Source organism: Callithrix jacchus, chromosome 5, assembly GCF_049354715.1.
Source record: "Callithrix jacchus isolate 240 chromosome 5, calJac240_pri, whole genome shotgun sequence".
Taxonomy (NCBI): domain Eukaryota; kingdom Metazoa; phylum Chordata; class Mammalia; order Primates; family Cebidae; genus Callithrix; species Callithrix jacchus.
In genome coordinates this window covers 68825804-68852145 of record NC_133506.1, presented here as the reverse complement: position 1 = coordinate 68852145, position 26342 = coordinate 68825804, and the positions used below count along the sequence as shown (strand labels likewise).

Genomic DNA, 26342 nt, shown 5'->3' with positions numbered 1-26342 from the left:
ATGACGAGTGAAGGGCAGTGCGAGTGTGTAGAAGGACTGTGTCCTAGTCTAGGGGGTGAGTCAGAAATGCTTCCCTGAGAGATCAGGTTTAGACAGAGGTCTCAGGCTGAGGAGGAATAAGCAGGTGAGGGGGAGTGCTGGGGAGAAGGGCACATCACACAAGGGAACAACGTGTGCAAAGACTGAGCCAGGGAGAGGCATGGCATGTTAAGGAGGGCAGGGAACGAGGCCCAGCAGGGCACTGCTAATGTGAGAGAGCAGGGGGCCTGAAAACAACTTGTGCAGATGAGGAAACTGAGGCTGGAGAGTGGAGGTGGCTGCCCCAGGCCCCCAGTAAGTTCAGTGGTGGTTGGAAGCCAGCTTTGCCTGCCTTCTCTGCTCCTGAGACAGAAAGGATGTCTGTGGGATTGTGAGCGGGAGAGGTTGTCTGGGTTTTCATCAGGAGCAAGAGGCCAGGCTGTGGCCGCCTACCAGCTGTGCTCACACTGTTGGTCTCTCAGCTCCACAGGACCTGTGGACAGGGCTGGCTATGGGATCCTGCCCTGAAGAGCAGTACTGGGATCCCCTGCTGAGCACCTGCATTTCCTGCAAAGCCATTTTCAACTGTCAGAGCCAGCACACCTGTGCAGCCTTCTGCAGTGACTTCTGGGGCCTGAGCCCAGGAGACAGTGGGCTCACCCCCGTCCTTTCCCTGCAGAGCACCCTCTGGCCCCACAGTCAGGCGGCTGAGGAATGGGTGATAGGAGAAGGTGTACAGTGTGGCATCTCTTACCTCTCTACCTTTCTGCTCTGGTCACACAACCTCCTGAGGTTCACACAATCACCCAAGGTTGGGAGTTCCAGATCAGCCTGACCAACATGGAGAAACCCTGTCTCTACTAAAAATACAAAATTAGCCAAGTGCAGTGGCACAAACCTCTAGTCCCAGCTACTCGGGAGGCTGAGGTAGGAGAATCGCTTGAACCGGGGAGGTGGAGGTTGCGGTGAGCCGAGATAGCACCACTGCACTCCAGCTTGTGCAACAAGAGTGAAACTCTGTCTCAAAAAAAATTATATGAGATCTTGGCTGTGCTTTAAAATATACAAGCCCCCCCAAAAATGTTTAGAAAAGTATAAGGCAGAATTTAAACAATTTGTGAAGCTGATGATTGGTGCAGAGGGCATCATTGTGCTGTCCTCTTTACGTACATGTGTGATAAGTTCTGTAATAAAAATTTCAAAAGAAAGAAACAACAGACAGTGAGAAGGGAGGGCCTAGTTCTACTGGATGGTCAGAGGAGACCCCTGACATTTGGGCTGAGATCTGAAGATTAGATAGGAGGGAGCCGAGCGAAGATTATAGAGGGAATGCATTCCAAGCAGTGAGAATAGCATGTGCAAAGCACCTGAGGCAGGAAAGAATGTGGCATGTTTGAGACATTGAAAACTGGTGAGTGCCTGACACATAGTAAGTCCTTCATGAATACTTGTTGACAGGAACTCAGAGAGGCTGAGCAACTTACCCAAGATCACACAGTGGAAAAGTGGAGATGTCACAGTGGCATCCCGGTTTGAACCCAGGACTCTGACTCTTAAATCATGGCCTGAACCACCATCCATTAATAAATTAGAACATTCATTGGTTCATTTCACAAACAGATGGCGTGCTCCAGCCCAACAGAAACAGGAATCTGGCATGGCCCTTCAGGGACAGTGTCACCTAATGGGAGAAATGACTATGTGTCATGGTAGAAGGACACAGTTGGGAGAGGCCACCTTCAGCTGATGGGCAGGGGAGCAGGGAGGAAGCATCATCAGAGGCAGATTGTTAAGAGGCCACAGAATGCAGAAATCAGATGTGGGGAGGGTGCCTAGAAGAAAGGGCAGCATGAGCGGAGGTGCAGAGGTGGGAAATGCAGTGCGGAGGACCGAGTCCTGGGTGGGGGCTGGGCAGGGTATGAGGTCAGGCAGGAGGGGCCTGGTCTGGAGCACTCAGGCACCACCTGCAAAAGTGCCACCTCCAACAGGGGAGGAGGTCACAGAAAGCCCCAAGGACACCACTGGTGGGCCAACCCTGTGTGACACAGAGTGGAGGTGTCAGTTTCTGTGCTGTTCAGTGGAGCCCTGGGGATAGGGGAGGGCCAGAGCAGGGGAGATCACTGGCCCCATGTGGGCCATCTGAGTTTTCCCTAAGTCTCCAATTCCATGATCTTTTAGGTCCTTCCTTTACTCTGTCAAAGGCACAAGGAGGGGTGTGTATTGGCTTTGCGAAGAGGCTCAAATGAATATTCTACTCAAGCCTTCCATTAAGTGAGCATTTAGTATGTGCCAGGCACTACAACTCTGCCAACAACCCTAAGAAGAAGTCAGTGCAGTTATTTTCCCTATACTGGACATGAGGAAACAGAGTCATGGAAAGGCTAAGACCACGCTGTCTGCAAGTGGTACAGCTGGAATGGCTCCAATGGAAATATGGTTCTGAAATTTGGGTTCTTATCCACCATCCTGCACTACCTCTGAAATGTGTCCTTCACATATCTGTGTGAGCCACGTTTTCACATAAACACCTTATTCTAAAGACAAAGAAAACTTGCCTTTTTCATGTAAAAACTTTCATGTAGAAATATTCTGAGGCTAGGCTGGGCACAGTAGTCACACCTGTAATCCCAGCACTTCAGGTGGCCACGGCAGATGGATCACCTGAGGTCAGAAGTTTGTGACCACCCTGGCCAACATGACAAAACCCCACCTCTACTAAAAATACAAAAATTAGCTGCATCTCATGGTGGGCACCTGTAATCCCAGCTATTCAGGAGGCTGAGGCAGGGGAATTGCTTGAACCTGGGAGGCAGAGGTTGCAGTGAGCCGAGATCACACCATTGCACTCCAGCCTGGGTGACAAGAGTGAAACTCCCTTTCAAAAAAAATATTTAAAAAGAAATATTCTGAGCCTTTAGATAATTGATTGTTCCAAACAGATTTCTTTACACTTTCAAAGTTGGGTCCACTGTGCTCTCTTAAGGCAGGTGTGATTGGGCTTTAGTTTCCTTGGCTTCTGTTCCTTGGCACTGACACCTGTGTAAGCTGCTCTAATTCTTATTTAGTCTTCAGAGAGAAGAAATATTATTCATATGAACTTTTCTACTTTCCTTCCAGCTCCCTCCTCCAACTTGCCAAAGAGGATTCTGGTTTTTCCTTTTCATTCCTTATGCTAGTTTGAAATATATTTCTCCCTGATAAGGCTTGAAAAATGCAAGTAACGGTCTTATGTAACAATGTAATCTAGACCTCAAATTTAAATAATAACTGAAATTCTTCGTATGTTTGGAAACTAAGAAATGCACTTGTAAATAATCCATAGGTCAAGGAAGAAATAAAAATGAAAAATAAGTACATTTTGAACGAGATAGAGGAAAAATACCACACATCAAAATGCAATGCAGCTAAAATAGTACTTAGAGGACAATGCATAGTCTTCAATTTGTATATTGTAAAAGTACCTGGCTTACTCTTGGATTGCTTTCTGGAATTTTACCATGATTTTTTTTAACTTTGATGTTCTTTGTAGCCAAACCTAGAGCTCCTGCTCATCTGTGTTACCCAGGAGTATCACACATTTCTGTCTCCCAGGGTTACTCAGCTGCCGCAAGGAACAAGGCAGGTTCTATGACCATCTCCTGAGGCGCTGTGTCAGCTGTGCTTCCATCTGCGGACAGCACCCTAAGCAATGTGCATTCTTCTGTGAGAACAAGCTCAGGAGCCCAGTGAACCTCCCACCAGAGCTCAGGAGACAGCGTAATGGAGAAGTTGAAAACAATTCAGACCAAGGATCAGAGCACAGAGGCTCAGAAGCAAGTCCAGGTAAGCTATCTGAGGCAAACCTGCATAGAGAAACACAGGGTCAGAAAGAATGGCAAGCCTGATGCCAGGCCTAGAACAGAGAGTCCACAAGGCATGAAGCCCAGAGTCCAAGCAAATGGCCAGAAGCCAGGGATGTCATCCTAGGATAAAAAAAACAAATGTAGGCAATGTTTCCAGAAGTCTGTGGGCAAGAAGAAAGCAGGAGAAAGGACCTGACATGTGAGGAAGAGCCTTGTACTGGAGGATGCTGAGGCTGTGTGAGTTCTCAAAGCACAGGCACAGGTAAGCAGCAGACCCACCTGTGTGAGCACCTGAGTAATAGCCACTGCCTGCCCTCTGCCCATGCTGCAGGCTCCATTTATTTCTATTCTTATTTTGTTTATAATTTCAACTTTTATTTTAGATCTGGGAGTGCACGTGTAGGCTTGTTACATGGGTATGTTGCTTGATGAAGTCTGGGGTACAAATGGTCTTGTCACCCAGGTAGTGGACATAGTACCCGATAGTTTTTCGGCCCTTGTCCCCCTCTTCCTTCCCCCTCTAGTAGGCCATGGTGTCTGTTGTCCCTATCTTGATGTCCATCTGCATGCAATGCTTAGCATTCCACTTATAAGTGAGAAAAGTGAGAACGTTTGGTATTTTCTGTTCACTTTGGATAATGGCCTCCAGCTGCATCCATGTTGCTGCAAAGAACATGATTTTTTCTTTGTATGGCTATATAGTATTCCATGGTGTATATGTACCACATTTTCTTTATCCATTCCACCATTGATGGGCACCTAGGTTGATTCCATGTCTTTGCTATTGTGATTAGTGCTGTGATCAACATGCGTGTGTGTTTTTTTTGTTTTTTTCCCCTTGGGATACATACCCAGTAATGGGATTGCTGTGCTGAATGGTAACTCTGTTTTAAATTCTCTGGGGAATCTCCAAACTGCTTTCTACAGTGGATGAACTAATTTACATTCAACCAACAGTGTATAAGCCTTCTCTTTTCTCTGTAGCCTCACCAGCAATAGCCATTCTTACTGGTATGAAATGGCCCCTCAGTGTGGTTTTGATTTGCGTTTCTCTGATGATCAGTGATGTTGAGCATTTTCTCACGTTTGTTGGCTGCTTGCATGTCTTATTTTGAAAAGTGTCTGTTCATGTCTTCTACCCACTTTTTAATATGGTTATTTGGTTTTTGCCTTTTGAATTAACTTCCTCATATATTAAGGATATTAGACCTTCACTGGGTACGTATTTTCTCTCATTCTGTAGGTTGCCTGTTTACACCATTGATAGTTTGTGTTGTGGTGCAGAAGCTCTTTAGTTTAATTAGGTCCCACTTGTCAATTGTTGTTTTTGTTGCAGTTGCCCTTGAGGACTTAGTCATAAATTCTTTCCCAGGATCAATATCCAGAATGGCGTTTTCTAGGATTTCTCGAGGACTCCCATAGTTTAGGGTCTTCATTTAAATCTTGAATCCATCTTGCATGTATGTTCCTCAGGGATGTCATCCTGTAGTTTTCTTTTTTGTTGTGTCTTTGCCAGGTTTTGGTACCAGAGTGAAGCTGGCTTTGCAGAATGAGTTAAAGAGGAGTCCCTACTCCTTGATTTATTGGAATAGTTTCAGTAGAATTGGTACCAGCTCTTCTTTGTGCATCTGGTGGACTCTGGCTGTGAATCCATCAGATTTCATTTAGAGGCAAGGGAGGGGAGGCTTCCTAAGAATGAGAAGGCAAAGGTATTACTAAAAAAGTTTATGTGGTTCATTAGACATTGCCAGAGGAAAAACATATTGTAAAAAGAAAAGACCTGGCACAGTGGCTCACACCTGTAATCCCAGCACTTCAGGAGGCCGAGGTGGGCCAATCACTTGAGGTCAGGAATCCAAGATCAGCCTGATCAACAAGGGAAGACCCCACCTGTACCAAAAATACAAAAGTTAGCCAGACATGATGGTGCGCACCTGTAGTTCCAGCTACTTGGGAGGCTAAGGCAGGAAAATTGTTTGAACTTAAGAGGTGGAGGTTGCAGTGAGCCGAGATCATGCCACTGTACTCCAGCCTGAGGACAGAGTAAGACTGTCTCAAAAAAATAAAAATTAAAAAGAATAAAACATAAATAAAGAAAATGAAAAAACTTATGGCTGGAGATGGCCACTTCAGACATGGGAAGAAGTTTCCTGTTGAGCTGGGCATCTGCTAAGTGTCAGGCATTGGAGAGGGTCTAATTAATCCTCCCAGCAAACACCTCTTGGTGCACCTGCCCTGCTCTGTGCCATCGGAAAGGATGGGAGGGGATGCCGTGTGGATGCATAAACACTAGTGATGGCATTTGCCCTGCTCTCAGCCAGTGCAGGAGAGACAGCAGACCTGCTCTTCTCAGGGGCTGATGGGTTCCTTTCCTTTGTAGCGACTTTCCTGTGATAATGTTGTTTCCATAAGGCCAGGCCCCAGGGCCCAGGTCCCAAGGACTGAGCCTATGTGCCTGATGATGAGGTTGCCCAGCATCCCACTGTCCCTGCTTAGCCTGGCATCTCCTGCTCCACAGCCAGTTAGCTGCTGCTGTGTAACAAGCCACCCCCAAATGTGGGGGGGTGTGCTTCCTCCTGAGTCGGGGGCTTGGCTGGGCTCAGCTGTACTCAGCTGGCTCTGCTCCATGTGCCTCTCATCCTCCTGGGACCAGTGGGCTGGCCAGGTGTGTCCGTCTCATGACGATACAAGAGTGCAGCAGACAGGAGCACACAGCCTCTCCCACCCAGGCTGGGAACTTGGATTTCATCAGCTCTGCTGCATCTCTTTTCAGTCACAGTGCCAGAGGATCCAGGGGAGGGGAAGCAGATGCCACCTCTTGGTGGCTGGAGCAAGCATGGGGAAGGGGGGAAATCATAGATATGGTGAATTCCAAGGCTGTTTTTACTCTAACACAGCCTCTCCTGAGTGAAAGCACAGATTCACATGGAGGGGGTGTGGATACAGAGGAGCTGACAAGCTCAGCCACAGAGGTGAGTGGCCATGCCTGCCACCCTGCTGTCTGGCCATCCTCATGCTTTCCCTGCATCCAGTGAGGCATTTGAAACTTCCCACCAAACTGGAACCTTGCCCACCTCCGATACAATAGATGCTCCTTTGCGTCGTTTTTACCCACCTCCCAGATGGAGAGGCAGTCTCAAATTTGGAGTGACTTGCTGAGAATCACACGGCCAGTGCGTGGCTGAGCTGGGATTTGAGCACAGTCTGGGGGTTCCAAAGTTTGCCCCCTCTGCAACAGCAAAATGACCCAGAGTAGTGTCCACAGGACTATTGCTCCTTGAGGGGTGAACTATCACCCATGGGACGAGGTGTGACCACCAGCCAAGCCCCCTTCCCAGAGGGCACTGGGCAGAACCTCGGAGCCTCATCTTGGCTCCAGGGATGGAGCCCAGGCTGTGAGCATTGGAGGCCATGTGAGGACGTGTTGGTGCCACTGGGGTGGGCATTACCACGCCTCACCCCACCTCAGCTGCCACACTTCTGCCATGGTGCAGCTTTCTGTGGCTCCCTGACTGTCACTGTGCACTGCCCTGCCCTGCATCTCTCCAGGGGCCCAGGGCTAAGGTCTGTTTTGCTCTGTCCTCTGATGCCTGCATGGGCTGGTGAGGCAGGAGGGGAGCTTGCTGTAGACTGCAAACAGGAAGTACAGAGCTACACGGCCAGGGGAGGGACCCAGAGGTGGACCTATTTGAGGACAGGGAGCAGAGGACACCATGTAACCAAGTTGTCCAGCTGCATACAGTGGAAGGGCTGACCTGTCCTCTGCCTGCTTCGTGGGCTCCCTGAATTCTGCTGCCCCATCTCCAGCCCAGCCAGACCCCACCTCACCCCACCTCCAGGTTTCTTTTGCATCCCATTCAGAACTGTCACTCCTTAGTGGGACCCAGGACTGTGGCAGGCTTGCTGTATGTGGGGAGAGGAGTGAATGAGGCAGGTCTTGACTCAGACCCATGGAGCTCACTGTCCTGTGAAAGGTCAGGCAGTGGACAGGCCAGGCAGATGACACATTCCTCTTACTGCACAGGGGCCATGTAACCAAGCCTCAGGGGAGACAGAGACAAGGAGGGCTTCACCGAGGAGGAGCTTTAGTGCAGGCTGGGGCAGAGGTGTGGAGTGTGTAGCCAGACCCCTAGTTATGTCCCTCAAAAGCTGTGTGGTCTGGAGCGAGCTACTGACCCTCTCTGAGCCTTGCTTCTGTGAGGCTGTTGTTCGCCTTCATAGAGTCACCATGCAGATGATTTGGGAGGATACATTTTGGGGGAGTAGGTGCTCTCCATGTTGAAGCCACACAGTGGGAACAGGGGTCCTGGCAGAGGCAGCAGCATGTACAGGTGCTGCTAGGGGCAGGGAAGGCCATGAGGGGCTCTGTGTTGGAGGCTGGGCTAAACCCCTTCTCAGGGGCTCCCAGCCTGCGGGAGTGTGGTGGTCACTGCACAGAAGGAGGAGGGACCCCATCCCAGATCTGCTTTGAAGGTGGAAGCCGATGGCTCCTCATGCTCACCAAGAGGAAAGGGCAAGCCCTGCTGCTCCACGTGGGGCTTTGTGGGGGGAGCAGCACAGGCTCCCAAGCTGGACTGAAAACAGCTTGAGATGAAAGCAGCAGAGGAGACTGGCATGGGTTCTGTTTCGACGACTCCAGGCTGACGTGAGGAGCTCCCTGTCTGGGCCCTGGGGCAGGTACAGGGAGTGTCTGTCTCTCCCAGAGGGGAGCAGGTGGCCCAGGGATCCTGCCCCAGTGGGTGGAGTGCTCATTGGTCTGGGCAGAGGAGGAGGAGGAGCACCAAGGGCAGGACAATGTCCCCCATGTGGGGGCTGCAGAGGATTGAGTTGGGAAGAGCAAGCATTCAGGGGCAGCTGGAAATGGCAACAGGAGGGACCAGATAGCAGGTGACAGCAGGCCCCATGTGCCAGGCTGGGAGGCCAATGTCCTGCTGGGGGCAGGGGCAGCCACGGGAGGAGGGGTCAGAGCATGGCTGTGGGGAGAGTGCCCTGCTGTCCCTGAAGGGTGCTGATGGCAGCAGGGGCCCTGTGAGAGGCTATTTCTGGCAATAAAGGGAACCAGAGATGACAAGGACCTGGGAGGGGGACAGAGGGACAGCGCATTGGCATGAGATTGGAACTGGAGGGAGTGGCGATGGCCATGGAGCTGCTCAGCCTCTGTGTGTGGCAGACACTAGGGGTGCCCATGACCTCTTCTGGGAATAAGGGTCTGGAATGCATCAAAGCGCATGAGGTTAGAAAAACCACTGATGCTGAGATCTGAATATTGAACGTTCTTCAACATCAGAATTAACCTAGGTGCATCTGGGCTACTCATGCCTTGCTGTCCCCACCTATAATGATCATAACGGCTCTGATGTCACAGGGCTCTTGTGGAGCCTCAGTGACTTGGGGTTTGCCAAGTGTGCAGAGCCCTGCCCAGGACTGAAGACCTGGCTGGGTGGGTGCTGTCCTTGGATAGGCTGTATTTGCTTCCCGGGGCTGCTGTGACAGTGTGCACATGCTGGATGCTTAAAACAACACAAACTGGCTGGGCGCAGTGGCTCACATCTGTAATCCTAGCACTCTGAGGAGCCAAGGTGTACAAATCACGAGGTCAGGAGTTCAAGACCAGCCTGGCCAATATGGTGAAACCCTGTCTCTACTAAAAATACAAAAACTAGCTGGGCATGGTAGCATGCACCTGTAGTCCAAGCTACTTGGGAGCCTGAAGCAGGAGAATCACTTGAACCTGGGAAGCAAAAGTTGCAGTGAGCCAAGATCATGCCACTACACTCCAGCCAGACAGAGTAAGACTCTGTATAAACAAACAAACAAACAAACAAACAAACAAACAAACAGACAGACAAACAAAACTGATCCTCTGTCTTTGGTTTGGAGGCCAGAAGTCAGATCCAAGCATCAGCAGGACCCTGCTCTCTCTGAAAACTCCAGGGGAGGATTCTTCCCAGCCTCCTCCAGCTCCTGGCAGCTGCCCCAGGCCTCCTGGGCTCCCATCTCTGCCTCTGTCTTCATGTGGCTTCTCTCCCGTGCCTTGTCTCCTACCTTCTCTTCTTGTAGAAGGACACTTGCCACTAGATCTGGAGCCCACCTTAATCCAGGATGATCTCATTTCCAGATCCTTATCTTCATGTCGTGACTTTGCCTGGCTCTGTGGGGAGGTGGGGCTCAGCTGGGCGGGTCTTCTGGTGCTCTTGCTTGGGGTGTCTCCTGCAGTTGGTGCTGGGATAGAGCCATTGGAGGCTCAGCTCTGATGCTGGGATGTTTGGGCCTTGCTTCTCCTCCAGTTGATCTCAGGGCCTGCCCCTCTCCATGGGGCCTCTCCAGCTGGACTTCTCCAGTGATGGCTCAAGTGAGCAAACTCTGAGGCCGTCAGGCCTTCTTGAGGCAGATGCCCAGAGTGACATAGCCTCGCCCCCGTGGCACTCTCCTGGATAGAATGAGGCCCAGCCCAGATAGTCCACAAGGGCATGGCATCAGGTGACTGTGCTCTGGGCATGGTCTCTGAATACTCAGATTTCAGAATCTCATGCTGAAACATTGAAATATGCATGAATGTTTGGTCTTCCTCCTTGAATCAATGCTGTTCATTTCCACCTAGTAACATCTTATAGCTAGGCATTCTGTCTGTGGTCTGAGGGCTGCCAGTGTCTCCCCTGCTGATGCCTCCAGGGCACTGTTTGCATTGATTTGGAATGTGTGGCACCAAGTGTGCAGGTCCTGGGGACTTTGCTTTCCTCCTTTAGGCCTCTCTGAGCTCTGGACACCAGTCATGCAGGCCAGCCACAGGCTGCTGGAATGACACTAGATCACCCTGAGTTCCCTTCCCCCGCTGTAAATGTCAGAGTGACACTTATGGTCCCTAAGAATCCTGGCAGCTTTGTCACCTTATGAGATTCCTGAATCTGAGTGTGTGAGGAAGAGGAACAGTGCCAGCCCTGGGGCCCCTATGCGGTCTGCTGGCTTGGAGCACCAGCCTGGGAGTTGGTCAGACTGGCTCCTGGGCGCAGGTCTGAGACTGGGAACAATATTGTAGAGACTCAGTTTTGTCATCTGTAAAAAGGAGTGTGAATGGTGGGATGCTGTGCAGAGCAGTCCAGCAGGTCCTCAAAAATGAAACAGTTATCATGTGCCGAGACCAACTCAGTCATGGAGACCCCAACCCAGGTGGTGCTGAAGGAATTGAGTCAGACACAAGTTTACAGTGCAAAGTGGGTTCAGGGGGCTGACAGCATTCCCAGCTGAGAGCCCAGAGAAGACTCTGACCACTTATTTATTCTTTGTGAACAAGTGATTATTTTTAGCAAGCAGGTGTTCTCTGTTTTTTCATAGAATGAAGATAAACTAGGCAGGCAGCTAGTAGCTGTTGACTACTAATTAAAGATAAACTAGAAAGCGTCCTTTACGAGGGAGCACTGGGGGCAGGGTCAAGTATCCTGTGTTTTAAGAACTGGTTTAACTATACCATGACATCTATCTATAGTTTACTTATTCTAGAATGCCCTGAGCAGTTTTCCACCTGGGGACGGCTAGGTGTTCCTTGCCATTGTTTCTCAGTAAACTATATAACCCATCACACACAAGATTCGTTCTCATCATGTTTCCCTTTCTTTTTCTGCAAAGCTAGGTAGGCAAACACAGCTTTATCTTAGTGAGCTATTTCTCGAAGGATTCAGGATCTGCAGACTACACAAAGAGAAATCAGACAAATTAATAACACAGTCATAACAGCCACCATAGATCCTCCAAGTGTTTCTACCCAGGTCACTGGATGCAGGGGGTGCCCATCCATCAGCAGCTCCCTCAAGCACTTCCGTTCCTGGAATTAAAGTTAAATGTGCTTCAGAAGCCTGAAAATCTTGTTCTTTTAATTTAAAATTATCCATAGATAAATTTCCAGCATGCCCTTCAAGTTGACACTTTATTTTTTCCCAGGTATGCTGTCTCATTATACGGATGAGGAGTAATACAATAATCAGAAATATTCCTATAACAGTGTAATAGAATTCTATATTCTAGACTAACTACTCTGTCCCCTAATCAGAGGACTGCTTGCCTAAGATCATTAATCTGATTAGCTAGATTCCAATCTATTTTTGTTTGAGAATTCCACAGCAAAGTGGAGTTCCTTTGCCAATTGTTGACAATCTCTGGAGGAGTGCAAGACTACTCCGGCCACAGCTGCTGTGGCCATGACTGCAATCAGACCTATACTAACTAAACTTAAAATTGCAATAAATCTTCAGGTTCATTTTAAAATATTTTGTAAAATGTCAGTAAGAATGTGCACTTAGGGAGATGCTTCCCAGAGATGAGACAAATTTACAGGTAGCCAGATTCCCTCTCGGGCTCTAACTAACAATATATATAGATTGATGAGAGTTGAACATAGAAGGATTAATGCAAGAAAACAATCTACAATTTTGACATGCCGATTTGGAGTTAAGAAAGTTAATTTGTAACTCTCTTACTACTACCAGGTAAGGAAGTTTAACACAGCTCCCAATCCATATAGTTTTGTTTCTTAAAAACTCCAAGGGATAAGAATTAGAACCCAATCCTCTACTATACTTTCCTTCCCAGACCTTCATTGGTTTTAAAGCCATAAACATCTTCCAATGCTCATTTTGTTCAGTTCCCAATCTTGGCCAAATCATTCTTGATTGTGGTCCTGCCCTGCCCCCATTTCTCCAAATAATAGGAGCATTTGTCTCAGTACGTAATGACTCGGAACAGTTATTATTTTTTACCTGCCACCAAAGTGATTCCATGTCACAACAAGAGGGCTGACAGGTGCAATTAATGCTAACTATCCCCTTAGTGGACCAATCAATAACAATTCCATGGAAATCATTGTACAGCAGCTCAGCCTCTGCCAAAACACAATCTTCCCAGATTAATATTTTTAACTTAGAGGACCATTCTTTTTTTTTTTTCTTTTGAGACAGAGTCTTGCTGTATTGCCAGGCACCAGGCTGGAGTGCAGTGACACAATCAAAGCTCACTGCAACCTCTGCCTCCCAGATTCAAGCAATTCTTCTGCCTTAGCCTCCCAAGTAACTGCAATGCCACCACACCCAGCTAATTTTTGTATTTTTAGTAGAGACAGGGTTTCACCATGTTGGCCAGGATGGTCTCGATCACTTGACCTCATGATCCACCCACCACAGCCTCCAAAGTGCTGGGATTACTGGTGTGAGCCACCACACCCGGCTAGAGGACCACTCTTTATTTTGTCTGCATATAGGTTTTGGGGGGCAAAAATGTAACTTTTATTTCCTGAATTATTATAAAAAATACTAAAGCCAGAGATCATATGTAACTGAGCTCAAGTGTGACTTTTTCCAGATATTATGGCTAGCCATACTTAAATTTTTGCTTTTAAACATCATTCAGCTGCTCCTACGCATATAGGTAGATGTTCAAAGCTGAGATATTCATCAAAGCAGCTTCTTCTTGAGGATGAGATGGGCCCAATTATCTATTGGCTCCAGCATCCACAAGCTCTCATTAGTGTATACATCTAAGGGGGGATCTAACCATGTCACAGATCACAACAAAGGAGGGAAAGGAATATATGCCCAATATGTAAAATTTTCTTTCACTTCTGCCCCAACTCCAGGAATTCCCACTGCAGTGGTGATAACCGCCATCATAGCTACCATCAAATTACTTATAGTAACAGGCTGCCCTGCTCTTATATTTTGTCTGCAATCCTTTTCTATATGTCCCCTTTTTCCACAGTTAAAACAAGCTCCAGGGAAAGGCATACCTCCTTCGTTTATTTTTAAACCTGCCATGACTTGTTGTAATAAAATAGATTTGTGTAAATTTCCTCCAATACCATCACAAGCTTTAAGGTACTCCATCAAATGAGCCTTTCCTTTAATAGGTTATATGGCAGCCTGACATTCTGCATTTGTGTTGTCAAGTGCTCGAAACTATGGCACTATGTCCTGAGCTTGTGTGTCTGCAATTGCCTTTCTCACTGCTTCTTGTAGTCTAGCTATGAAGTCTGCATTCAGCTCCTTTGGCCGTTGTCTCACTGTACTAAAAAATGGAAATTTTTTACCTCCCGTTGTAATCTTTTTCCAAGCTCTTAAACACCTTCCTAACCTGCTCTATGGGCCCCAGCCATAGGAGCCTGTAAATGTAAGGAGCCCGTGCACCAATTCCTGTGAGCTGTTTCTGCAGAAATATTCATTGGAGGCTGAGCATTGGCATTCAGCTTAGCTTGAATATTAGCCTTGTCAGCCCACCAGGTCCTAAGCTGTAGGAATTGAGAAGGAAATAGGCAAGCTCAAGTTTAAGTATCTCAGTCAGCAGAAATTAATCTATTAGAGGTGGTCACATTTTGTCTTTTAAAATTTTTATTAGATTTTAGGTTTTGGGGTACATGAGCAGAGCATGCAAGACAGTTGCGTAGGTACACACATAGCAGTGTGCTTTGTTTTCCTTCTCCCCTTCACCCACATTGGGCATTTCTCCCCAGGCTATCCCTCCGCACCTCCCCCTCCCACTGGCCCTCCCCTTTCCCCCTCAATAGACCCCAGTGTTTAGTACTCCCCTTTCTGTGTCCATGTGTTCTCATTTTTCATCACCCGCCAATGAGTGAGAATATGCGGTGTTTCATTTTCTGTTCTTGTGTCAGTTTGCTGAGGATGATGTTCTCCAGATTCATCCATGTCCCTACAAATGACACAAACTCATCATTTCTGATTGCTGCATAATATTCCATGGTGTATATGTGCCACATTTTTCCAATCCAGTCTATTATCGATGGGCATTTGGGTTGATTCCAGGTCTTTGCTATTGTAAACAGTGCTGCAATGAATATTCGTGTACATGTGTCCTTATAGTAGAACGATTTATAGTCTTTTGGATATATACCCAGTAATGGGATTTCTGGGTCAAATGGAATTTCTATTTCTAGGTCCTTGAGGAATCACCACACTGTCTTCCACAATGGTTGAACTAATTTACACTCCCACCAACAGTGTAAAAGTGTTCCTTTTTCTCCACATCCTCTCCAGCATCTGTTTTCTCCAGATTTTTTAATGATCGCCATTCTAACTGGCGTGAGATGGTATCTCAATGTGGTTTTGATTTGCATCTCTCTGATGACCAGTGATGATGAGCATTTTTTCATATGATTGTTGGCCTCATATATGTCTTCTTTCGTAAAGTGTCTGTTCATATCCTTTGCCCACTTTTAAATGGGCTTGTTTGTTTTTTTCCTGTAAATCTGTTTGAGTTCTTTGTAAATTCTGGATATCAGCCCTTTGTCAGATGGGTAAACTGCAAACATTTTTTCCCATTCTGTTGGTTGCCGATTCACTCTAGTGACTGTTTCTTTTGCCATGCAGAAGCTGTGGAGTTTGATTAGGTCCCATTTGTCTATTTTGGCTTTTGTTGCCAATGCTTTTGGTGTTTCATTCATGAAGTCCTTGCCTACTCCTATGTCCTGGATAGTTTTGCCTAGATTTCCTTCTAGGGTTTTTATCATGCTAGGTCTTATGTTTAAGTCTTTAATCCATCTGGAGTTAATTTTAGTGTAAGGTGTCAGGAAGGGGTCCAGTTTCTGCTTTCTGCACATGGCTAGCCAGTTTTTCCAACACCATTTCTTAAACAGGGAATCCTTTCCCCATTGCTTGTTTTTGTCAGGTTTATCAAAGATTATATAGTTATAGATATGTTGTGTTGCCTCTGGTGCCTCAGTTTTGTTCCATTGGTCTATATCTCTGTTTTGGTACCAGTACCATGCTGTTTTGATTACTGTAGCCTTGTAGTATAGTTTGAAATCCGGTAGTGTGATGCCCCCCGCTGTGTTCTTTCTGCTTAGAATTGACTTGGATATGCGGGCTCTCTTTTGGTTCCATATGAAGTTCATGGTGGTTTTTTCCAGTTCTGTGAAGAAAGTCAATGGTAGCTTGATGGGGATAGCATTGATTCTGTAAATTACTTTGGGCAGTATAGCCATTTCATGATATCAATTCTTCCTAACCATGAACATGGAATATTTCTCCATCTGTTTGTGTCCTCTCTGATTTCGTTGAGCAGTGGTTTGTAGTTCTCCTTGAAGAGGTCCCTTACGTTCCTTGTGAGTTGTATTCCAAAGTATTTTATTCTTTTTGTAGCAAGTGTGAATGGCAGTTCGTTCTTGATTTGGCTTTCTTTAAGTCTGTTATTGGTGTAGACGAATGCTTGTGATTTTTGCACATTGATTTTATATCCTGAGACTTTGCTGAAGTTGCTTATCAGTTTCAGGAGTTTTTGGGCTGAGGCGATGGGGTCTTCTAGGTATACTATCATGTCATCTGCAAATAGAGACAACTTGGCTTCCACCTTTCCTATTTGAATACCCTTTATTTCTTTTTCTTGCCTGATTGCTCTGGCTAGAACTTCCAGTACTATATTGAATAGGAGTGGTGAGAGAGGGCATCCTTGTTTAGTGCCAGATTTCAAAGGGAATGCTTCCAGTTTTTGCCCATTCATTATGATGTTGGCTGTTGGTTTGTCATAAATAGCTTTTATTACTTTGAGATACGTTCCATCGATACCGAGTTTATTGAGGGTTTTTAGCATAAAGGGCTGTTGAATTTTGTCAAAGGCCTTCTCTGCATCAATTGAGATAATCATGTGGTTTTTGTTTTTGGTTCTGTTTATGTGGTGAATTACGTTGATAGACTTGCGTATGTTGAACCAGCCTTGCATCCCTGGGATGAATCCTACTTGATCATGATGAATAAGTTTTTTGATTTGCTGTTGCAATCGGCTTGCTAATATTTTATTGAAGATTTTTGCATCTATGTTCATCATGGATATTGGCCTGAAGTTTTCTTTTCTTGTTGGGTCTCTGCCGGGTTTTGGTATCAGAATGATGTTGGTCTCGTAAAATGATTTGGGAAGGATTCCCTCTTTTTGGATTGTTTGGAATAGTTTTAGAAGAAATGGTACCAGCTCCTCTTTGTGTGTCTGGTAGAATTCGGCTGTGAACCCATCTGGACCTGGGCTTTTTTTGAGTGTTAGGCTCTTAATTGCTGCCTCGACTTCTGACCTTGTTATTGGTCTATTCATAGTTTCAGCTTCCTCCTGGTTTAGGCTTGGGAGGACACAGGAGTCCAGGAATTTATCCATTTCTTCCAGGTTTACTAGTTTATGTGCATAGAGTTGTTTGTAATATTCTCTGATGATGGTTTGAATTTCTGTGGAATCTGTGGTGATTTCCCCTTTATCATTTTTTATTGCATCTATTTGGTTGTTCTCTCTTTTATTTTTAATCAATCTGGCTAGTGGTCTATTTTGTTGACCTTTTCAAAAAACCAGCTCTTGGATTTATTGATTTTTTGAAGGGATTTTCGTGTCTCAATCTCCTTCAGTTCAGCTCTGATCTTAGTTGTTTCTTGTCTTCTGCTGGGTTTTGAGTTTTTTTGATCTTGCTCCTTTAGCTCTTTCAATTTTGACGATAGGGTGTCAATTTTGGATTTCTCCATTCTCCTCATATGGGCACTTATTGCTATATACTTTCCTCTAGAGACTGCTTTAAATGTGCCCCAGAGGTTCTGGCATGTTGTGCCTTCGTTCTCATTGGTTTCGAAGAACTTTTTTATTTCTGTCTTCATTTCATTGTTTACCCAGTCAACATTCAAGAGCCAGTTGTTCAGTTTCCATGAAGCTGTGCAGTTCTGGGTTGGTTTCTGTATTCTGAGTTCTAACTTGATTGCACTATGATCTGAGAGGCTGTTTGTTATGATTTCAGTTGTTTTGCATTTGTTGAGCAGTGCTTTACTTCCAATTATGTGGTCAATTTTAGAGTAGGTGTGATGTGGTGCTGAGAAGAATGTGTATTCTGTGGATTTGGGGTGGAGAGTTCTGTAAATGTCTATCAGGTTTGCTTGCTCCAGGTCTGAGTTCAAGCCCTGGATATCCTTGTTGATTTTCTGTCTGGTTGATCTGTCTAATATTGACAGTGGAGTGTTAAAGTCTCCCACTATTATTGTGTGGGAGTCTAAGTCTCTTTGTAAGTCCTTAAGAACTTGCCTTATGTATCTGGGTGCCCCTGTATTGGGTCCATATATGTTCAGGATCGTTAGCTCTTCTTGTTGTATTGATCCTTTTACCATTATGTAATGGCCTTCTTTGTCTCTTTTGATCTTTGTTGCTTTAAAGTCTATTTTATCAGAGATGAGAATTGCAACTCCTGCTTCTTTTTGCTCTCCATTTGCCTGATAAATCTTCCTCCATCCCTTTATTTGGAGCCTTTGTGTATCCTTGCATGTGAGATGGGTTTCCTGGATACAGCACAGTGATGGGTTTTGGATTTTTATCCAATTTGCCAGTCTGTGTCTTTTGATTGGTGCATTTAGTCCATTTACATTTAGGGTTAATATTGTTATGTGTGAATTTGATACTGCCATTTTGATGCTAAGTGGCTGTTTTGCCTGTTAGTTGTTGTAGATTCTTCATTATGTTGATGCTCTTTAGCATTTAGTGTGATTTTGGAATGGCTGGTACTGGTTGTTTCTTTCTATGTGTAGTGCCTCTTTTAGGAGCTCTTGTAAAGCAGGCCTGGTGGTGACGAAATCTCTGAGTACTTGCTTGTTCGCAAAGGATTTTATTCTTCCTTCACTTCTGAATCTCAGTTTGCCTGGATATGAAATTCTGGGTTGAAAATTCTTTTCTTTAAGAATGTTGAATTAACTCCAGATGGATTAAAGACTTAAACATAAGACCTGGCACCATGAAAACCCTAGAAGGAAATCTAGGCAAAACTATCCAGGACATAGGAGTAGGCAAGGACTTCATGAACACAACACCAAAAGCATTGGCAACAAAAGCCAAAATAGACAAATGGGACCTAATGAAACTCCACAGCTTCTGCACGGCAAAAGAAACAGTCACTAGAGTGGATCAGCAACCAACAGAATGGGAAAAAATTTTCGCAGTCTACCCATCTGACAAAGGGCTGATATCCAGAATTTACAAAGAACTCAAACAGATTTACAGGAAAAAAACAAACAAGCCCATTCAAAAGTGGGCAAAGGATATGAACAGATACTTTACGAAAGAAGACATATATGAGGCCAACAATCATATGAAAAAATGCTCATCGTCACTGGTCATCAGAGAGATGCAAATCAAAACCACATTGAGATACCATCTCACGCCAGTTAGAATGGCGATCATTAAAAAATCTGGAGACAACAGATGCTGGAGAGGATGTGGAGAAAAAGGAACACTTTTACACTGTTGGTGGGAGTGTAAATTAGTTCAACCATTGTGGAAGACAGTGTGGCGATTCCTCAAGGCCTTAGAAATAGAAATTCCATTTGACCCAGAAATCCCATTACTGGGTATATATCCAAAAGACTATAAATCGTTCTAGTATAAGGACACATGTACACGAATGTTCATTGCAGCACTGTTTACAATAGCAAAGACCTGGAATCAACGCAAATGCTCATTGATAATAGACTGGATTGGAAAAATGTGGCACATATACACCATGGAATATTATGCAGCAATCAGAAATGATGAGTTTGTGTCGTTTGTAGGGACATGGATGAATCTGGAGAACATCATCCTCAGCAAACTGACACAAGAACAGAATATGAAACACCGCATATTCTCACTCATAGGTGGATGATGAAAAAAGAGAATACATGGACACAGAAAGGGGAGTACTAAACACTGGGGTCTATTGGGGGGAAAAGGGGAGGGCCAGTGGGAGGGGGAGGTGGGGAGAGATAGCCTGGGGAGAAATGCCAAATGTGGGTGAAGGGGAGAAGAAAAGCAAAACACACTGCCATGTGTGTACCTTCGCAACTGTCTTGCATGCTCTGCTCATGTACCCCAAAACCTAAAATCCAATAAAAAATTAAAAAAAAAAAAAAAAAGAATGTTGAATATTGGCCCCCACTCTCTTTTGGCTTGTAGTGTCTGCCGAGAGATCTGCTGTGAGTCTGATGGGCTTCCCTTTGTGGGTGACCCGACCTTTCTCTCTGGCTGTCCTTAGTATCTTCTCCTTTATTTCAACCTTATTGAATCTGACGATTATGTGCCTTGGAGTTGCTCTTCTTGCGGAATATCTTTGTGGTGTTCTCTGTATTTCCTGTATTTGAGTGTTGGCCTGTCTTGCTAGGTGGGGGAAATTTTCCTGGATGATGTCCTGAAGAGTATTTTCCAGCTTGGATTCATTCTCTTTGTCCCCTTCTGGTACACCTATGAAACGTAGGTTAGGTCTTTTCACACAGTCCCACATTTCTTGGAGACTTTGTTCATTCCTTTTTGCGCTTTTTTCTCTGATCTTGATTTCTCGTTTTATTTCATTGAGTTGGTCTTCGACTTCAGATATTCTTTCTTCTGCTTGGTCAATTCGGCTATTGAAACTTGTGCATGCGTTGCGCAGTTCTCGTGTTTTTCAGCTCCTTTAATTCATTCATATTCCTCTCTAAGTTATCCATTCTTGTTATCATTTCCTCAAATCTTTTTTCATATCTTTTTTCAAGTTTCTTAGTTTCTTTGCATTGATTTAATACATGTTCTTTTAGCTCACAAAATTTCTCATTTTCCACCTTCTGAAGTCTAATTTTGTCATTTCATCACAGTCATTCTCCGTCCAGCTTTGTTCCCTTGCTGGTGAGTTTTGGTCCTTTGTAGGAGGTGAGGTGTTCTGGTTTTGGGTGTTTTCTTCCTTTTTTCGCTGGTTTCTTCCCATCTTTGTGGATTTATCCGCTTGTCGTCTGCGTAGTTGCTGACTTTTCGATTGGGTCTCTGAGTGGACACCCAGATTGTTGATGATGAAGTATTTCTGTTACTTGGTTTTCCTTCTACCAGTCTAGCCCCTTAGCTGTCCGACTGCTGAGGTCCACTCCAGGCCCTGCTTGTCTGGGGTGCACCTCTAGCAGCTGTGGCACAGTGAGGGATGCTACTCGTTTCTTTTTCTGCTATCTTTGTTTCAGGATGATGCCTGCCATATGTCAGTGTTTTGGATATAGTGGGGTCAGCGAGCTGCTTGAGGAGACAGTCTGTACTTTATAGGAGCTCAATTGCTTAGCTGTGTGCTCTGTTGTTCATTCAGGGCTGTTAGGCTGCTATGTTTGATTCTGCTGCAACAGAGCTCATTAATAAACCCCTTTTTTTCTCAAATGCTCTGTGTTCGGGGTTTTGGGCTTGATTTTTGGATGTCCGTTGAGGTGTCCTGCCCAGCTAGGATGCAGACTAGCCACTGTTTGCCTGCCGAGGCTCCGCCCTGCTGTTGTGTGGTTTGCCCTGTTGCTGCAGGCTCTGCTGTTCTGCTGTGGTCTCCACCACGCCCTGCGGCGGAGTCTCTCTGTTGTAGCGGGTTGCCTCAGCAATGGCAGGCTGTGTCAGCAGTGGGCGTGTATCTTAGTAGGGACGGGTTACCTTGGCAACGGCTGGCTGCGTCAGCAGTGTGCGTGTATCTCAGTTGGGGCAGGTTGCCTCGGTAATGGTGGACGCCCCTCCCCCACAGAGCATCTCGGACCATCTTCAAGGGGAGCATTTGAAATCACGGTTTTGTTCGTCCCACTGGGCTAGCCGAAACGTTCTGTCCCTGCAATCCCCTGGGCTGGCCCACTGTCCAAGTCTCGTTCAGTCTCATGTCCAGCCCTCTCAAGTCTCAGGTTGCTGGTTCAACAGGGCACCCGGACAAGTGCGCCCTGTGGGGAGCGCTGGGTAGGGCCGGCCGCCGCCACCCCGGCTGCCAGCTTCGCCAGGCAGAAGTACTGCCTGGCGTCCCGCGTCTCCTTTATACTTGGGAATTTCCCCGTTCTGTGGGCAACAAAGATCAGTCTGGAAATGCAGCTCTGACTCACCTCTCTGCGGATTCAAGGAGAGCTCCAATCCTGGGTTGTTCTCACACCGCCATCTTGAGTCCTCCCCCCGAGGTGGCCATATTTTTTAACCATCCCATAACAAACAGAGATCCTGGGCCATATTGGCTAATTGCTTGTTTAAATTCTTTTAAAAGTTTACATGGAAAAGGATCAAATGTTCCCTGAAACTGTCCTTGTTGATTTGGGGGCTGTGTTGTAACAGGAAACTGCCAAGCCTCTAAATCTCCATCCATGTTGGCCTGTCGTACTCCAGCCTCTATAGACCCAATCCACAGGGGGGGGGATCTAACCATGTCATAAGTCACAACGAAGGAGGGAAAGGAATATATGCCCAATGGGTAGTTTCCCAATTACTGCTGTGGAGGGCATAAATACTACCACCGGAGCAGCAAGTGTCACTTTAGAAACAGCCTCTGATTCCTCTAACAGAGGATGTCAGGTGGATCTAGCCACTCTTTGATTAAACACTGAGGAGGAGCTGACAGACTTCTTCTTTTTCCTCATTTTTTTTCTTTTTTCTTTTTTACCTGGGTTATCTTTAATTTCCTCATCCCAATTATATTCTCCTTCTTCCACTGAATCTTCCTCCTCGTCATCAGTTTGAAATGGCTCTAATTCTGAATGCACCATTGCCCAAACTGACCATACTGGAATAGGAATATCCTCAGCTCCTCCTTTACATGCCTTTTTTAGAGTAGTACCCACTTTTTCCCATTCCTCTATATTCAAAGTTCCCTGCTTAGGAAACCAGGGGCAATATCTTTCAACTGCATTAAAAAGCTGTGTTAAGCAGCTACTACTAACTTTAACTCCCCCTCTTCTAAGCAAATGATAAAGCAAGCTAAGGTCAGCTTTGCGTTTGCTTGAACCTTGTCCCATTGTTACCCTGATGCTTCCAAGCTCCGCCTAATTTACCTGGGAGGTTTTTTCAAGCATTCTCAGGTGTCCTTCAGCTTAGATTAGCTTCTCTTTTCTCCATCGCTCAGGCAACCTTTCATCCTGGGTTTGATTTCCACGTTTGGGCACCACTTACTGAGACCAGCATGGTCATGGGCCCAACCCAAGCAGCACTGAAAGAATTAAGAGTCACACACAAGTTTATAGTGCAAAGTGGGCTCAGGGGCTGACAGCATTCCCAGCTGAGAGCCCAGAGCAGACTCTAACACACATATTTACTCACTTGTGAATTTATTCAAGTGTGAACACTGATTATTTTTAACAAGCAGGTATTCTATGTATTTTCATAGTATAAAGACAAATTAGGCAGGCAGCTAGTGCCTGTTCACTACTATGTAAAAACAAACTAGAAAGCATTCTTTGCCAGGGAGCAACGGGGGCAGGGTTATGTATCCTGTGTTTTAAGAACTAGTTTAACTATTGCATGATATCTATATATTGTTTACTTATTCTAGAAGGCCCTGAGCAGTTTTCCACCTGGGGACAGCTCAGTGTTCCTTGCCATCGTTTCTCAGTAAACAATATAATTAATCACACACATCAAGTTTTGTTCTCATCAATCATGTGACTCAGCCATTCTTTCTCCTAGCTATACACCCAAGAAAACTAAAAATGTCCGTCCACTCAAACACGTGGATGTGAATGTTCACAGCAGTGTCATGGACACAGAGGGGCCACTATGGTTCGAGAGCAGAACAGGTGATGTTACACTAATGGGACCAGAACAGCAGGTGCCAACCAGGAGGGCCTTGGGCAGCAGGGTACCTGGACACCCTGTGACTCAGGACTTGCACCTCCAGGTTTGGATGCCCGAGACAGACTCAGCCCAGGCAAAAGCCCTCCTCTTGGAAGTTCTCTTTATCCCAAGCTTCCCTGTCCCTGGAGTTAGGCATCCTCCAGGCTCTTGGTGGAAGGACAGATGAGCCAGGTTTAAGACAACGCATCTAGAACAGTGAGTCCCACTTTGTGTCGGGCACTTCCTCCACAGCATCCCCCTTAATCCTGCTGCTCTCATGAAGGACAATTAACCCCATTAAAAAAATCGAAGCAGAATTTGTATATCATCAAATTTGTCATTTTGATGTGTACGCCAGTGGTTTTTAGCACATCATAAGGTTATGCAGCCACAGCCACTATCTAATTTGAGAACTTTTTTGTGGGGGGGGACAGAGTCTCACTCTGTTGCCCAGGCTGGAGTGCAGTGGTGTGATCTTGGCTAACTGTAACCTCCGCCTCCTGGGTTCAAGAGATTCTCCTACCCCAGTCTCCTAAGTAGCTGGGACTACAGGTGCCTGCCACCATGCTTGGCTAATCTGTATTATTTTTAGTAGAGACAGGGTTTCACTGTGTTAGCCGGAATGGTCTCAATCTCCTGACCTTGTGATCTGCCCGCCTCAGCCTCCCAAAGTGCTAGGATTACAGGCATGAGCCACCGTGCCCAGCCCAAGACCATTTTTATTACCAAACAGAAACCCTGTCTCATCAGCAGTCCACCAAGAGTGGCTGGAAAATGCTCAGGAAAGAAAATGGATAGTTGCATCTACTCTGACTCTGTAGCCATTTTTTCTTGTTGTTATTCCCTAAACAACACAGTATAGACCCATTTACATGGCATCTATAATGTATTTGGTATTGTAAGTAATCTAGAGATGAATCTAATTGTACAGGAGGATGTGCATAGGTTATATGCAAATTAGAGGCCATCTTATATCAGGTACTTGGGCATCTGTGGATTCTGGTATCTGTGGGAGTTCCTAGAACCAAACCCCATGGATACTATACCAAGGGATGACTATAAACCCTCACCCAGGAAGGCTTCTCCCTGGAGAAAGGGCCCAGTTCAGGATGCACAGGGACATGCTCCCTGGAGTGCCATCCATTCATCTGTTCACCCATCACCCCATCTCCGGTGCTGTCCCAGTTACAGCCTTAGCAAGTGGAGACAAGAAGGCCCAGATGACGTTTCCAGTTTCAAGGTCTTGAGAAGCTGCTGCCAGGATGGAGGAGTGGATCAACTTCCTCCAGGATCCAGAGAGCACCCCAGTAGCCTCAGGGTTGGGAGAGGAGGCCAGCCTCTCTGGGAGCCAGGCCAGCAGCAGGGTGGGTCAGACACATGTGGATTGTGGGAGCCTAATGAGGGGAAGAGGAGAAGGCACTGCAGAGGGATCTCCTGCTGTCTTGCAGCTCTCCAAGGGCAGAAGCTGAGTGCAGATCAGCTGGCCCTGGTCTACAGCACACTGGGGCTCTGCCTGTGCGCCATTATCTGCTGCTTCCTGGTGGCGGTGGCCTGCTTTCTCAAGAAGAAGGGGGATCCCTGCTCCTGCCAGCCCCGCACAAGGCCCTGTCATAGTCCGGCCAAGTCTTCCCAGGGTGAGTGCATGGAACTGGAATGCTCGCCCTTCTCACTGCTTGGGTGATGAGCCTTGGGCCACCCCTCAGTCCTATCACTGTCCCTGCTTCTAAGCAGAGAGGCCCGGGGCTCATCCCGGTTACCTGCTGTAGCTTGATAAGATCAGGTTAAGACATCGTGGAAGGCAGATACCTGGGTGGGTGGCACCCAGGAAGGGTGGGTGTGGGGTGCCAGCCTTCAGGCTTGCCTGGGCCTCGGGTCCTCAGGATGCAGGGCCATCAGGGCTAAGCACAGGAGGAGCATCCCCTTGGTGGGCATGGCAGACTTGGGGCTGGGCAGAAGTGAGAGCCAAGATTTGCCTGCCCACCCCTGCCCCAGCACAGGTTCTGGCCAGCAACTGGGGGACACTGACACTGGCCTAGGGGTGTCCTAGGCTGGTGGGTGATTGCCCTCAGTTCCTGGGCCAGGGAGAGTGTGGCTGCCCACACCGTCACCCCTACCCCGGTGCAGGGCCAGACCTGGCCCACACCCTCCATTCTCGCCTCTGCAGATCACGCAAAGGAAGCCAGAAGCACCATGGGCACATCCCCCGGGCCAGTGGAGACTTGCAGCTTCTGCTTCCCCGAGTGCAGGATGCCCACCCAGGAGAGCACGGTCATGCCTGAGACCCCTGACCCCACTTGCACTGGAGGCTGGGGATGCCACACCAGGACCACAGTTCTGCAGCCCTGCCCGTGTATCCCAGACAGCCGCCTTGGCATAGTGTGTGTGCCTGCCCAGGAGGGGGGCCCGGGTGCATAAATGGGGGGCATAAAGGGAAAGGATGAGGGAGACAGATGGAGGGAGGGGGAGAGAGAAAGAGAGGTGAGGAGAGGCGAGAGAGCTAGGGAGAGAGATTTGGGGAGAGAGAGGCAGAGGAGGCAGAGAGAGAGAGACAGAGAGAGAGAGAGAGGCAGAGAGGGAAAGAGACAGAGAGGCAGAGAGGGAGAGAAAGATAGAGCAGGAGGTCTGGGCGCTCTGGGCCCCAGTTTCCAGTGCAGCTGTAAGTCGCCATCACCTGACCACACGTGATAAAGTCCTGGTGCTGCTGCTCACTGCCCCCAAGAGCCCCTCCTCCTGGAGAATAAAACCTGTGACAGCTGCCTTTCCTCACTGGGTTTTGGTTGTGTCTAATGAATGGAGACATTCTGCCTATCACCTTCCTGAGCTCAAGTCTCCACCAAACACTGCGCCCTCAGTTTGGGAGGACCTGTGGTGCCCCCATCTCACCAGGCTCCTGAGGAAGCTTGTGACTTTGGGTTAGGCCCTAAGCAGCCA

General features: G+C 46.9%; 1 protein-coding gene across 1 annotated transcript; it reads left to right on the top strand.

The window, feature by feature from the left end:
• On the top strand, positions 1-26342 carry LOC100391326 (tumor necrosis factor receptor superfamily member 13B-like). Its single transcript, XM_054255016.2, has 5 exons — positions 1-55; positions 501-638; positions 3610-3840; positions 24860-25045; positions 25576-26342. The coding sequence occupies exons 1-5, from the start codon at positions 1-3 to the stop codon at positions 25824-25826; spliced, it is 861 nt and encodes a 286-aa protein (XP_054110991.1). The 3' UTR covers positions 25827-26342.